The 15,926-nt window shown below is 38.3% G+C and overlaps 1 protein-coding gene across 1 annotated transcript; it reads left to right on the plus strand.

Annotated features, from left to right (window-relative positions):
- The first annotated feature begins 7,907 nt into the window (after window positions 1-7,907).
- LOC123980618 (ovarian cancer G-protein coupled receptor 1-like) lies at window positions 7,908-15,168 on the plus strand. Its single transcript, XM_046065114.1, has 4 exons — window positions 7,908-7,981; window positions 8,286-8,471; window positions 14,243-14,430; window positions 14,540-15,168. The coding sequence occupies exons 2-4, from the start codon at window positions 8,301-8,303 to the stop codon at window positions 15,138-15,140; spliced, it is 960 nt and encodes a 319-aa protein (XP_045921070.1). The 5' UTR covers window positions 7,908-7,981; window positions 8,286-8,300; the 3' UTR covers window positions 15,141-15,168.
- Window positions 15,169-15,926: the final 758 nt, after the last annotated feature.

Here is a 15,926-nt window from a genome sequence, read left to right on the forward strand (position 1 = left end):
AAAACAATACATCTGTGGTCAGATATGGTCATGTCCACTAATTCCACAGAGGAAATGCTGACACCCAGGGTAAAAACCAAGTCCAGTGTATGACCACGGTTATGTGTTTGCCCTTTGACATGTTGTTTGAAGTTAAAAGAAGCGGCCATATTTAAAAAGTCAGTTGCATTAACATTGTTGGGGTCATCAACATGAATATTAAAATCGCCACAAAAAACAATTCTGTCATAATTTAAAACCAGAGTAGATAAAAATTCAGCAAGTTCTGATAAAAATCCTCCAGGCGGTTTTGGGGGGCGATAAATTATAACAAATATGATAGGTTGCAGCCCTCCAACTTTAAGAGTGAGAACTTCAAAGGAGTTAAATTCATCACAGCGTACTTGATGACATTTAAAATTTTTCCTATACACGCTCACTAGCCCACCACCACGACCACTGACCCTCGGTTGACTAAAGCAATCATATTGAGGCGGACACAGTTCAGCTAGCAACCAGGATTCAGTTAAAAACATAAAATCTAGATTTGCAGACAAGATAAAATCATTTAAGATAAAAGTCTTACTTGAAAGTGATCTCACACTGAAGAGAGCCATTTTAAATGAGTTTGTTCTGGGTGCTGGAGTTGGTGTCCTAATCCTTATAAGATTACTGATATTTCTGTGTGGGATGTGCACATTTCGGTTTACGGGTCTTTGCGTGATGATGACAGGAATAGAAGTCTTTGGAACAGCGCTGGGAGCAGACGGCTTTACATGCCAGCAGGTGGAAAAATTGACTGAATATGGCTGATGGGGACCTCATTAACATAATATTTAGCATAATTCACACAAATTACTTGACCATGCTAAATGGGGACTTATCTACTTATGTACTAATCAACCACTTTACTATAAGTACCAACATCATGTAACTGCTATTAACTACTAATTGAACGCCAAGACATCAAACCACATTTGAATTGCACAACACAACTTTTAATGCCTTCAACTTCATAAATGAACTTAACAAATTCAAAGTCAAATCAGATTCACAACAAACAAACTCTTGTTGCTTAAGTTTTAAATAAAAATATGGAGCATGAAACAACTGTGTGCGTCCTTTTGGCACCAAACATTTAAATTAAAACACAGGAAATAAGTATAACATGTTCAGTATACCTTTTGCTGAGACATTTACTGCAAAACCACAGAATTGGTAATCACACTATTTAGGTTTGCCATTTCTTTTTGTAAGCTGTAATTTGGTTATAAACATAGAACTTAAGGTTCTGCCAGTCCCGGTTTTTAAGATTCATTGCCGTTCCACTGCCTGCACCTCTGTCTGCTGCCAGGGTGTTTTTTTCCTCTGGGTAGCTTTACCTTAAAGTGAGCAGAAAAACAAGCTTGTAATTGAAAGTATCAAGAAGATTGTGAGCTGGAATTCTGGCTAAATCTACATTATTCCACTGCAGAGGCTCTAACATCTCAATGGAGAAACCACAAATAATTACATTAGCATTTAGTGATCTGGTACAAGGCCTGCTTTGTAAAAACTAGGTGCATGCTTTTGCCCTGAAACTGCTGAGTAAAGACATTTCTGGTTTAAGAGCTCACTCTGTTACTGTGTGTTAATGGTTGATTTTATGACCATAAACTTTTTAGCTAGTAAGACTCTGAAATCCTTCCTCTAGTCCCCTCCTCACGTACTACTGACACGCATGCACCATGCACCTCCTGTATATGTTTGTGTGCACTATGTTTTTGTGATTATACCGCTGTATATATACCCCTGTATTGTGTCTTGATAATGAGTGGATTGTCTGCTGTTGTCCACCAGCCTTGGTTATGTGGCTGGCTGACTGACTCACACTCTGTATGTCTATCTATCTATTTTGTTGAGAGCTGCTAATTTTAGCTTGCTAATGGAGGGTAACTGATGGACTTGAAAGGAAATTTTTCAGTGACAAAATTACAAACATGTAAGTTAGTAAGTAAGAGTTTTGTTTTATAATGCCATGTGGCTGTTTTTACTGCTACAACAACATAATTACAGACATACAAAAGAGAGATGTGTAAAGAGTTCACCTTTGGAGGAAGGCCTCATAGGACTGACTTCTGAAGGTATCTCACCATCTGATCGTGGTTTCCGTCTCTTGGGTGGTGGTGGCATTTCAGTCCCCTCGTTAGGAGGAAGTGTCTCCTCTGCTGATGGTTCTATGAAAAATAATCAAAATTCATTATCAGAGACATATGAACTTTACATGAACTTGATAATGCTGACAATTGATGTCAGTGTTTTATTCTAATACTTGCATAACATTTCTTTAAACCATTTAGGCCGATGATGATGCTAATTACGATTAATAATAGGTGTACAACAAAGTGCCATCACAAAGAACCAAAAGCCATTGAAATCGTGAGGTTTACTGTACCTGAGCAGGTCACAAAGTTAAAAGTCTTTAACTTGACAAGAAGCAGACCCATTTTAGTAAAAATGAAAGTAAGCCTGCCATGGAGTTATGTTTGATTTAAGTACACCATGGATTTGAATGTTTGATTTTTTTACATGTTTTATCACATGTGGCATGTTGAAATTCCCAGTCAGTAAGTCCATATGCCCCAGATGATATGCATATTATATGAAAACACGCTGTAATGACAACAATGCATCCCTCTACCCATCATAGTCTGTTAAAAACAGGTATTAGTTAGCTAACTAACTAACTAACTAACTAACTAACTAAACCAAAGGGTCCTGAAAGTCTTTTATGCATTGGGGCGTCAAATAAATAAAGGCAAATTAACTTACTGACAATATGTACCGTCAACAGTAGATGAACAGTTTTCCTCTTGTACCTGGTTGTCCTCATCATTGTCCAGAACTTTTTCTGTGGAAATCATACAAAATACAGCTTAGAAATGTGACCAAACAAAAAGGAACAAAGTGTAGACACCGAAAAAACAAAACAAAACAAAACTTAATAAAACAACTTACCATCTGGATCGATCCCAATTTCATCCAAGTTCTTGCCATGAAACTTGGCGAGTTGCAGGGTCTTCTCAGGGAGTCGATAGAACTCACGATGGATTCTTATGTCATGGCCAAGAAAGTTGGCCAGCTGGTCCATCTCTGTGTCTGTCATGTTCAGCACCATGGAAAGGGTTGCAGCATGCTTTCTGAGTCTTGGAGATGTCATTGACTTGGGACACTTTGCACCACACAGCTTTGCAAAGCTTCATGTTATTCATGTTCTGACTTGAACAGGGTTCATCTTCTGCCCCAATGGCTTCACATGTAAGGCTGTGCCTATCAAAGTTCATGTCGTCTGGTGTTGTGGTGTCACAGACACGGGGACTCAATGAGCCAGAGACACTCAGTATGTCACCAAGAGACTGACGTTTTGTCCTTTTTGGTTTGAGGCTAGCATCACTGTCTTCGCTTTCCGAGCAGGTATCTGGAATGTAATCATCTGGACTCTCTGATATAGAATCATATAGTTCATCAGAATCTTCACCACCTGTGTCTTTCATCTAAAAAAAGTAATTACAAATATGGAGAGCTGCAAGAATTAGATTTGTAAATAAATAAATAAAAATATGTGCAACTACTCTTAATGAATTGCTTAAGTATTTTTTCAAGCAAAAATAAGAAATATTTGACGGTTCAAGGTTTTGTAAGATTGATAATTTCCTTCTTTTCGAAAATCATTGGGTTGGGGACAGTTTTTCTGACAAACAAAAGACATTTGATGAAATCATCTTGGGCTACAAGAAAAAATGATGTCTGTTTTTTTTACTGTTATCTAAAAAGTTTTTAGACCAAATAATTTCTCAGTTGAAAGAAGGTAATCAACTAAAAAATTGAAAATGAACAATATGACAAGACAGATTCTACATGGTTAATCAACACTATGAACAGTTTTGTTAATACTTTTAGTCCATCTCAGTCTTAGTATAAAAATCTAATTTTCGTTTGGGAACTCTGTCACAATCTGAAAATCTAAGCAACAGGATAAATAACATTTTACATCATTATAGTATGCATTATAGTTGTCTCCAACAGACGTTCTAGTCAAACACTGACTGAAGGTGTACTATTGGGTTGTCGTGAGTGAATTTCGCAATGGCAATATTTTAGAACATGAAAACATTTGAAACAAATGGTTAATTTGATCTAAACACACTGCATTACACTATTTGATTGATTTGTTGTTCAGACAAAATGTCTGAGATGAGATGCATGCCAATATACACTAGATTTCATAGAAAAAAACCATTAAATTCATTGTAAAATAATTCTTCCCGTCCATCAAAGGTGGTTCTCCGCTCACACATCTTGACCAAAATAGGCTTTGTAGGGACATTTCACACACAGTGTTACAGTTACTTGTGGGGACCAGTTGTCTCCAAACTTTCAAACACTGACTGAAGGTGTGCTATGGGGACGTCGTGAGTGTGTTGTGTATGTGAAAATGTACCTGGCAATAAACCTGATTCTGACTCTGAGCAGTTCAAATGATTGAAGAGAAAACACATTTGTCAGCAGCAAAATAAGATGAATAACTCATAACCCTGGTACTCTGCTTCCCACAGCTGAAGACAGAGAAGCTCAAGACTGTGTGGGTAAACTGTTGCTTGCTCTCTAAAACCTGATTTTCACACTAACAAACCAGATTTTTTTCACAGGAAATGCTAGAGCAGATGTAGCTGTAAAGACAGCCATGAAACAGTAAAGGACCACCTAAAGTGTGTTAATTTCTGAGGTGTCCCTGCACAGCTTATTTCCAGAAACCACAACAGAGAGTGATGCAAGAGGAAAAAGCAGCATGACAGACAGCAGCTTGTATTGTTAAATAAAATGTTTGGTATGGACCAGATGGTAAAGGCAAGTTTGTGAAAATATCTACTTCCATCTTATGCTTATAAGTTAACCCATCGTAAAGACAATGCCTCACAAAAAGGGATATGTCAAGCTATAAACAATTACTGGTGTGCAAAAGGCTTTCCAAATTCTTCACAAATATTTTGTCAACAGCGTGTAATACTATACTATTACTGGAAAAGGTGTTCATTGTTACAAAGTGCTCATCCACTTTCAAATTAAGCATTTGACCACTTGTAAATGGATTTCATTGAATTAACACAGAGTGAAGCAAATAAATTCTGTCTAATGATTGTGGACATGTAAGAGAATATCTGGGGATTAAACAGGTCCACTCCAAGTCTATTTCTGATATTGTCATGTGTGTTTCAGAGAGTCCTTGAGCTAGAGGTGGCTGTAGTGGAGCACCAGTTCATCTTCATTGATGTGCTTGGATTCAACCTGCATGCCATTGTTGAAGTCCCTGGCAAGCGTGGAGGGAACATTACAATGTGTGCAGCGATCACAGCGTCATCCATCACCATGCTACCCTTGGCCCCTACAACACTGCCCATCTGATCACATTCCTGGACACCCTACACAACACACTCATTCCACCAGATCAGGTAGACAGTTTCCACCGGGCTGCTCTGGTTCTTCCTCCTCGTTATCGTTGTCTTCGTCCTCCTCCTCTTCTACCAACTCTTTCTCTTTGAACTTGTCCTTGGTGTTGTCCCCTGCCTCTCCCTCCTCCTCCCCTTACTCTCCGTCCATTGTTGGCATCCATTGTTCAAAACAGGTAATTTGACCTTTGACCTGTGTATAGGTCTACTGTACACTAAAGCAGTGATTGGTTAGTGATCAGTTAAGCAGTTAGTGTTTGCACATGTGAGTAGTGGGTGTGTGACCTGGTGAATATGTGTAGCATTTTGATTGGTTGTGTTTGGAAAAGGAAAGCAGGTCACTTCCTGTTAGATTTTTGTGTCTTAGGTAGAGAATTGTGTGTAGTGTTTTGAAATGTGTTTTATGCAACTGAAAACTGAGTGAAAGGCAGAGAAATAGCTAATGGTTTTGGAGATTTGAGATGAGGTTTTGCTCTCTGAGTGAGAGGTTTCAAAAATTGTGTGACATGTAAAGATTTTGTGTGTAAGCAGTTGCAAAAAAACGTAGTTGGGATGTACACTGTGTACATTGTATTTGTGGGAAAAATAAAATATATTTGTTACCGTGTATTTGTGTGTTTTGAGTAGAAAAACAATATTTTCAAATATTTTACAACACACTTATGTATGTACTGTTTGAAGTCAGTGTAACACTGAACAAAAAAAAGGCCCAAGTCTTTGTGACGAATGGAGAAGAAGTGTTTTTCATTCATCATAGTGTTTTAAATTGAGAACATCAGTGTTCAGCTGGTTCCTATAGATGTCTATTCATATGATGGTTTGTGTGTCATTTGAAAACAAAATACCATTTTGAGAAGAAATAACATTGTTTTGAATGTTTCATTTTGCAGGAGAATTGAGGGGTTTAGCCCATTGTGTGTTTTTTGATTTGTGTGTAGAGTTCTGAGAATATGAGGCATTCTTTCAGAAAATGTGTGTAAACAATTAAGAAAAACTGTAACACACCTCATTACAGATAACCAGCAAACTTGCCCTTTAAAGAGCTCATTTCAGATTCACCTCACGTATATGCCCCGCCCGCTGCCGAAGGCCTATCAGGTAAAGTTATGTTGCCAATAATTTTAACTTAAATTAAATAAGGCTATAGCTGTATAGCGCATAGAGGCGGTTGCCATGGTTACTTTCCGTAGAGTGGCTGCCGAGTGCTTGTCTGCTTGTTTGAGTGGGTGATTTTGCAGGCTGATCAACATCCCACCCATCCTGTGACCTATGTGTATTCAGAGCCAGTGAGTAACAGACTTTCTAAATAATCTTATTAATAATAAAAAATGCGTTAACGTGAGATAAAATAATTGTCAGCGTTAATTAATTAATGTGTTAACGTCATAATAACATGTCATCTTGCCCAGCCCTAGCTAAAATAGCACACGACTTCTAAGGGTTTCACTCTAAGTGGCCACGCCCCTAATTATGCAGAACTTTCAGGCTATAATTTAAACAGGTGAGTTATAACAAAGTTCACCCCCTCAAAACTGTCACAAAGGGTGAAATTAGCTATATACACTTAAACCATTTTTGAACCAGGCTGTAAACATGTTCCTTTTTTCAGTAAAGTTGGGCATTTTATTATGGTGGTCACTGGAGATCTGGATTCTCTTCTGCCACCCCATGAATTTCAGTTTTTGGCATTTGTAGGGTTTAGTTTTGAGAACTGGAGGTTGCTGCTTAGGTTTTATTTATGAAGCGTCATGTGACAATTTTGAACATAAATCTAAAATGTCACTGCTGGGACTTCTTGCTCGTAAGTTGCAGAAACACCCTCTTACACATCAAATGTATTGCATTCCTCCTTTTGATAAATTAGACAGATTAGCGACAATGGTGAAGTCACTTTATGGATACGCATATACAGGGCAAGATGTCCAAAATGACAGCTTGCATGGTAGCTGTACAATACTGGGTTAGACCAATTACACTGAACTTAATTTGTTCTTCCCTCCCTTCCTTAAATATGATGTTGACATGTAAAAATATAAATATCTGAGTGAGTAACAGCTTATATTTAAGAATATGATTGAAACATCCTAAGAACATGGATGAGACAACATTAAGTGGATTTTGCTGCAGTGCTGTGAAAGCAGGTCACGTTGTTAAACCCTTCTTATGGTTTTGAAGAGTTTTGAGTTTTGAGTACAGCTTCTATTTCAAGCCTACAGTCTTCGTCAGCACTTTTAGTTGAGGTGAAGGCAGGCAGTCATATCAGGACCACAACAGATAAATACCCCCACAATCACTTTAACAGAAACTGAAATTGTTAATTTTTTTCTAAACTCTGGCCAGCAGGAGGCACTAATGCATATTTGTGGTTCCTTAGTAGAGGAGGTGTAGAGTAGCAGGAACCCACTGCATGTTATCACTTACCATATGTACTGTAGTAGACTGTTTGGATGCAGAGGACAACACATCATACATTAGTGTAGGGAACTGATTCGGGTGGGATCTCACAGCATTCAAAGGTAAATTGTGTGACATTACTCTTTTTTTCTTATATGTAGAGATGATAAGACCTGGCAAACAGTCATGAATATGCATGAATACTTTATGAATATATAAAACAGAAAAGACAGCAATTTTTGATTTGATATGATTGTGGGTAAACTATGGTACCCTGCATTTGTGTGAACTTGAAACTCAAAGCTTTAGTGATGTCACTGAACAATGTTAGGTAGATATTAAAAAAACCCTGCTCCTTTCTAATAACTGCAATTTCCCCACTGTGGGACAAATAAAGGTTTTCTTATCTTATCTTTCAAACAACAGGTTTCACTCTGAAGAATGGATGATTACAACAATAACAGCAACATCTATATCAACTACAATGAATACAACTTTGAAAACTATGAGTATTATGATAAAATTGTATTCATCATGAATGTGGTGACATGCATAATCATTGCTATCGGCTTTCCTTTGACCCTCGTGGCCATCTATGCTCTTTACTCTCTGGTATGTAAACAGATTTATTTATATACTTATTTACTGTCTACGTCATGTGTCTGTCAGACAGTTTTTCTGTCTGTAAAGGATCTTGATCTGGTTTGGAGGCTATAGGTGTAAGCGGGCTGGGACAGAGGATTGTAATGATCTATAAATTTATTGGACTATAAACACATGCAGTTTATATGTGTAGCTCCATTTCAGCCTTCTCTTAAACTGTTGAGGTTATCATTTTAGTTACAGATAAACAAAAAAATAAATAGTCATAGCAAATTGTCCATAATTATTTGGGATGATTGTCATTTTTAATTAAAAACAATCAAGGAAATTTTGTAGACATTAATTTTGGATTTCAACAACTAGAGAACGGATTGCCATAAAGATTATACAGACATTTGTGGATCCCAGAGGTTGAATCATAATAACTCTTGATGATCCCCTGACTTTTCATTAAGCGCCTTCTTCAAAAATGTTCATTTGTCCAACACGTGGGTTTAGTCAGCACCTAACAATGATTTTTCAAATCGATTAATTGAACAAATAATTGTTTCGAGTAGTCGATTAATCTAATAACTAATTTATTTATAATTTTTATTACTCTATTAATTCAACAATTATTTATAATTAATGAATGTCAAAAACATGTCTAATTAATAATATATTTGGTAACACTTTCTATGAAGGTTGGGAGGTAATGCGTCCATAAGCCATTATAACAGTTGTTATAATCATTTACAAACATGCATTAGGCTCTATAGCAAAGTTCATAACGTATTATGACCTTTTGATTTAATGTTTTATGCCAGTTTATATCAATGTGCGCCAAGAATCTCTGACCATGTTCCATAGGACATTATAACCATCGACTCTGCCTCGTTATAAATACACTTCAGTCACAATTTAGAATTAGTGATATAAAATGGAATAATAGCTTATAGTAATGTTTAATGTTATATAGCATGTCTTTCTTTGTTTTAAGTAAAGTGTAAAAATATTTATCCCTGTATAAAATATTACAGGTGGACATAATACCATATGAGCTAATTATAAGAACTTATAACACCTATTTGTTTGCTTTAAGTAAAGTGACACAATTTGCGCAGGAAAAACACTTTTATTTATGTTTCTTCACTTTACGAACAAATTCTTAACATTTTGCATTTTAGCACAAAAACACAACTTAATTACATGAAGGAAACTCATTCTCAGGGTTGGTGAAAGATGCTCAAGACTAACTTGCGTTATCATTCAGAACCTGCTTCAGCAGATGCTTTGCTTGCGGTTGAAAGCGTTTTGCTGGTCGCACAGAGTTTACAATAGCTGACAATGTTCTTTGCATCTTAAGCTGATGATACACAGAGCAACCGTGGGAGCAATCGTGCAGGGCAATGTTTCCGTCAATGATAATGAGTAGGCTAAAGATTACTACAGTAATCCCCTTCCCCCACCACTCCGCCACCCGCCCCGCCGCTATCCGTTCAAAACATAGTCGGACTTGCGGATCTCAGAAGGATTTTTAAAAAACAAACAACAAAAGGCCGGAAATTGAACTTTAACTTACGTGCCCGGGAGCGAGCGAGCGTGAGAGAAAGATTATTTTTATTATTATTTATTCTCCTGTAAATTAGCGGAGAATAAGATGATCCAGCTGTAGCTGTGTGTCTGTCCTCTCTGCTCCACCTGAAGGGGCTGTGAGCTGCACTTTATCAGAATTAGGAGGCGGATTACTAAGTGACCAGTTAGCCTATAGAAATATTAAGGGAGGAAAAAACAAGTTGCTCGAGGCCGGTGCAGCAAAGTGCCTCAATATTAAACTACAGCTTCTTCTTTTGTGCTGCTGTTTCTTCTAGCTGAAGGCAGCAGTGATGATGTCTGCAGCAGGGGTGGGTACATCTAATGTAGGACTACTTTGAATTTCGCTACATTTTCCATTCATACCTTATATAAAACTTAACCAGTCTGTAATCTGGATTTTGCTTCATTAACAGAAATGAGCTCATCTGTGTGCAGTTACGCAGTAAATCGCTGGTCGGGCGCTTGTCACAGTCACAGAGCTGGACAGATGCAAATATTTAGAAAATCAGGCAAATATTTTTGCAGTTTAAGGCATTATGTTATACTAATACAACTGAAATCTAGTGAGCGCACACCATGGCACTGGTGACCCTGTCAGAAAGCAGCCGTCGCTCTCTGACAAGCCGGCAAGTCACTTTCACTTTCCATTAACGGCGCGTTTAAAGCGGCATTAGTCTCTGCAGAGCAAATGAAGACTACATACACACTGTAAGATCTATGTCAGACGATCACTGCATTGATTGAGATATATTAAAAGTGTCCTGTTGTTGAACAGAGCATCGCTTTGGACATTAACCTGTTTCTTTTCTTTAATACACATTGGTTACTATTTGTTTTATAGCGATGTCCCACGGTGAGTCCATAAACAGAATGTTGCTGGTGAAACTAATCTTTCACTCAGCAGCTACCAGAGGTTATTTATTTTTGAGATGCACAGAGAGAGAGAGAGAGAGAGAGAGAATATGGTGGATAACATAGTTCTGTTAGGTTTTAAGCATGATGCACAGCTTCCTCTGTATGCAGGTTTACCTGCTTCAACAAGGAGCTGCTCCGTGTTACTGCCACAATCATTCATGTATTGGCAGCCTGTGCTACTGCAATGCAAAGCAAGCGGTTTGGTTGGCTACATCAAATGTTGGCTGGGTAGCAAAAGTGATATAGCAGGTGGACCACAGATTGATTGCAAAGTTTATGATGATTTATCCTGTTTGACCTCTCAAAATATCCTTTATTCTGGAAATGTCAGAGAACCCAGTTAGATTCTGAATGTGCAGAACTTTGAACATGAGCAGAAAACCTGCTGAAACAAAGGAGCTGTTAAAGTCCAGGAGTTTATCACTGAATTAAAATGATTTAATTTATTATTGATGAGGTAAAAAGGTGCCACATGCACATTTAAAGAGGTTACCTCAATCAGTCACGCCTGCCTGTGTGTTGATTCAGCAGTGATGATATTAAAAGTTGATCTACAGGAGAAACATATCTGAAAGCTGAGAGCTGCTCTGCATTATATTCTGTTACAGTTTTAGATTTTAAATTGTTTTATTATACCTTTATTAAACCAAAAAACTATTTTGCCAAGAGTGTCCTGGCCAAGGCAGGCAGTAGTACAATTGCACATTTAAGATGGGAATAAATAATCAATTACAAGGTCATTAAATATCAAAATGTTCTTAAATATTCGCCACAATTCAGCAACACCTGAATTTTGTGTGTCCCTTTACATAAATAATTGCCTGTTACGACTGTGTGTTTCTCTATGCTTTCTCTATGTTTTCTGCCCTAGTTCTGCCTCTGAAGTACTTCAGCTGATTGCTGAACAAGGTCCACCTGGCCTTGAAAGGCGGGCTTTAAAAGCTCCTGTGCAAGCATCAGAAGAGAAGGCTCCTTGATTTGGGATTGCAGGTCTTGCTGCATCTCAGCTGGGGCATTTTTGTGTTATGTTGTGTTTTTTGGTGTTAATTTATCATCTAGTTATGTTAATAAATTCCCTTGATTTGGTTGTTTTAAAGGTGTTTATTTGTGTTGAGTTTGGGTCAGTGTTGGGGTGTTGTTCACCCCATGTTGCCACCAAAGGGTGGGGCATAACATTGCCACAATAAATTGATGCAGAAATTGGTGCAGAAAAACACCAGAATGCAGGAAATTAAGTGTTTAACACTCAAAATTTTCTCGTTCATGCTGTTGCAGTTTTGTTGTTATATTATAATTAAACGCAAACACAAAATGAGACAGTTAATAGTGTTGTTGTGCCGTATAAGTAGAAGATCTTTACTGTTGCTTTACCGCTTTACAGACTTAACTTTGGGGGGGGATTATTATGTGGAGATATGAAGTTTTATGGGCAGGGCTAAGCCCCCAATGTTTCCAGATCCTAAAAACACCCTTGCTTGCCACTAGCAAGATTGCCCAGCAACATTGCTCAAAAAGTTTCCCTTTGTATCATCAGCTTAATAGCAGTAGCAACCCTCTCCCTCGTTTCTTCCTTTAGTTTTTGGCTATCAGTGGACGTGAACAACAAAGTCGGGTCCCGCTGAGTCACGTCAAGGATGGTGCGTTCAGTAACGAGTAACGCACTTGCCTTAGTAACTGTAATAATATTACTGTTTTAGAAAAGTAATTAGTTACACTACTTTTTTAGTGGGAAAAGTAATATCACAGCAACGTGTTACTGCCCAACACTGTTGCCGACCATATTACATCAAGTAAGAAGAGGCTCAGATGTTGTCACAGATGAATGGCGAGCCTATGGACAGGCCCTAACAGATGCAGTGGACAATTGGCGACATCGTGGCAACCACTCCACAAAACCTTTTAAAGAACATTTTAAACTAGCCTAATTGAATGGGAATACTGGTTGGACAGTGGGGATGAGAATGTCTTGGCATGGTGTTTTGCATCAAATAACTAAGTTTTGTTGACGTTTCTGAAAGCCATAGGTATTTGGCGCCCTAGGATAACGGACTGCAAAAAACACCTGCAGAAAAGCCTACTTACCTGGTATGCTTCAGTTGACAAAGAAAATTCACTTCTTGAAGATTTATCTTTCTATAAAGCCTCACAGGGCCACAACCAAATTTAAAACAAGAAAAAACCAAGGAGAGATGTAACACAGAAATATGTTGTCAATATTCAATAGCCATTACTCCGGCTAAATCAGTATATTTTCGCAATCTTTACTTATATTTCAAAATCATCAGAACAAAGACACTGATACTTAAAAGACCAAAGTAAATGTCCTTTCGTTTCGAACTTGTGTTTATTGCGAGATCTTGTAACTGATGTCTGCTAACATTCAAGTCTCGCGTTGCCAGTAGTCACGTCTCATACAGTTGCAGTTACATCTAGTTTTATTTTTTTTTTATTAAAATTAAAATGAATGCAGTGAACGTAGTGTGACAGCGAAAACGAGGGTAATTTAAATGTTTCAAATGTTTACTTGCATTTGATATGTTACACGCACCACAAGCTGCGTTGGCGAAAACTACATGTAACAAATTTTAACACTATTTTGGCTGCACTCATCGCTGGTTTGAAACAATTGGCTATAGCCAAGCCGTTAAATTTAGACCACTGATTGCCTCGATTTTGCCGGGTGGGCTAAAAGCAGACTACATGTAGCCTGTCCAAACCAGAGCTAAATCGTTGCTACATAGACCATGTCAATTGAATGACACTTAATATCTTATAGATATTATTGACATTGCAAAAATAATGGGATATCAACCATATCTCATTTGACTGGGCAAACACCACAATTAATCAGATTAAACCATTTTGACTTAAAGTGGGCTACAATAGCCGGTCCGAGCTAAACCGTGGTTATGCACAGGCCACGTATAGAACATGGGAAAGAGATGAAACAAAAAACATTGTAATTACTGTTGACTTTGCTTACATGATAGAATATCATACACCCTGCAAGTTATTTTGGCAAAAACATCATGTGACCTATTGTGGCTAGAAGAGGGTTACTCTTAGCCGGACTAAATTGGGTCTATAGTTCACTCAGATAGTGAAATGACGGCTGTTGCTTGCTGAGATGTTACTGCAGTGATTGGCCAGTGTGTCATATCTGATATTTCTGACAGAACAAAGGAGAGTTTGATGAAAGATACATAAATGGCTCTGACTGCAGCTGCTGACAGGAGTCTAAGGTGGACTTCACAACATGTTCACAACTGCTTGTTTACTTTTACCTGCAGGTGAGAAGTGACCATGTTGCTCCGATCTACGTCATCAATCTTCTCTTTACCGACCTCATCCAGCTCTGCTGCATGATCGTTCAGGTGAAACAACCTGAGGATTGGACGATACTTTTCATTTCCTTTTCTATTTACTACTTTGTTCAGATTGCCAGTGTTTACTTCATGGTCTGCATCTCCCTGGAAAGGTATCTGTCTGTCTATCCAGTATGTGTGGAGCTCCTTCTGTGTCTGAACATTATATTAGTTTATAACTCTAAAGCTCCTCAAAGACTTTGTGTCCATCTTGTATTGCAGGTATTTGGTCATCGCCCACCCGCTGTGGTACCGCTTCAGACGAACCATCAAGACCTCTGTGGTGGTCTGTGTCCTGGTCTGGGTCCTTACTCTTGTCTGTGTCATCCTTTATTATTTCTCTGTTAATCATGTGGTCACAAGAATACTCTTGGCTGTTCTCCTTACCCTTCCCTTCCCACTGTTTATATTCTTCCTGGTTGGGACCCTCAGAGCCCTGTCTGCTTCCGTCTCGGTCCCCTCGGATGATAAACGATGGATTTGGGGAATTTTGGTTCTGTTGCTGCTTATTTACACGCTGCTGTTCCTGCCTACAATCATTTGGTTTCTAGGAGCCCACTTTAACTATACCCTCATCAACCTGTCCCACATGTTTCTTAGGTTGAGTCCTCTTGCAGACTTAGTCCTGTGTGTCTTCATGAGGAAAGGGGCCATAGACAAGCTTTTGGCCTCTGTGTGTTGCTGCAGAATGGACAGCAATCAGCAGTCAATCAGTATGAATGATGACAACATTTCCACAGGAAGCTTAATGTTGGCAGAGAAAGAGGGAGAGAGTGAAAGGGGAGGAAACAGGAGGAGAAATGTAGATGAACAGAAAGGATAGAGACGAGACAGATATTGGACTTTTTACTTTTTTTGATCACTGATACGCGTTTTTATTTTGTTTATTTTTCTTACATATTGTCTACCCAAAACTGTATTTGTTTTGCTTTTTTATTTTTTGTACAAAGAAGAAACAAAACTACAAACTCTTTGTTTATCTTTATTTAAAAGTGTTTTGGTGGTTTAGCGGAAGGCATGTTGGGTTTTAGGATGTGATTCAGAGCAGGTATTTTACAGCAACTGTAGTGTGTTTGGTAATCAAATCTTATTCAACAGTAGATGTTGCTTTATATGAAATATCTACAAATCCAATTTAAAATCCATGAGAAACTCATGTTCAACAAATCTCTATTGTCAATATGAACATAACCTGGGTCTCTCACACCAAAGGCATGTCTGTTTGCCAGGCTTAGCTGGAACAATAGGTGTCAGATGGTCAGTTTCATCCACTACTCTTTACCAACTTCAGACGTGCTCTATGAGTGGCTTTGATTGTGGCTTTAATCTCAGGACTGGGCACATACAGATGCAAACAGGACCTTTTGACGCAGATCAAGTACTCTGACCAGAAAATCAAGTGCTGTCTCACTTGGTCCCTGAACAGCTTTTGTCAGTTGTTGGTACAATACAGTAGCCTCCTTTTCTGAGTAGAGGGATCTTAATATTTGTCTGAATTGCTAGGGTGAAGTCTGATTTCCCCTCTAAATAGCTCCTTAGCTTCAGTACAGGTTTCATAGCACGAATCACTGCCCCCATAATTTCCACATCAGGATACCCCTTCCTGAGA

Source organism: Micropterus dolomieu, linkage group LG12, assembly GCF_021292245.1.
Source record: "Micropterus dolomieu isolate WLL.071019.BEF.003 ecotype Adirondacks linkage group LG12, ASM2129224v1, whole genome shotgun sequence".
Classification (NCBI taxonomy): domain Eukaryota; kingdom Metazoa; phylum Chordata; class Actinopteri; order Centrarchiformes; family Centrarchidae; genus Micropterus; species Micropterus dolomieu.

Excerpts from the sequence above, each read along its gene's own strand:
- LOC123980618 (XM_046065114.1), top strand. The coding sequence starts at position 8,301 with ATGGATGATTACAACAATAACAGCAACATCTATATCAACTACAATGAA. Across the intron at positions 8,472-14,242 it reads TCTATGCTCTTTACTCTCTG|GTGAGAAGTGACCATGTTGC; the intron begins GTATGTAAACAG and ends TTTTACCTGCAG. Across the intron at positions 14,431-14,539 it reads GTCTGCATCTCCCTGGAAAG|GTATTTGGTCATCGCCCACC; the intron begins GTATCTGTCTGT and ends CTTGTATTGCAG.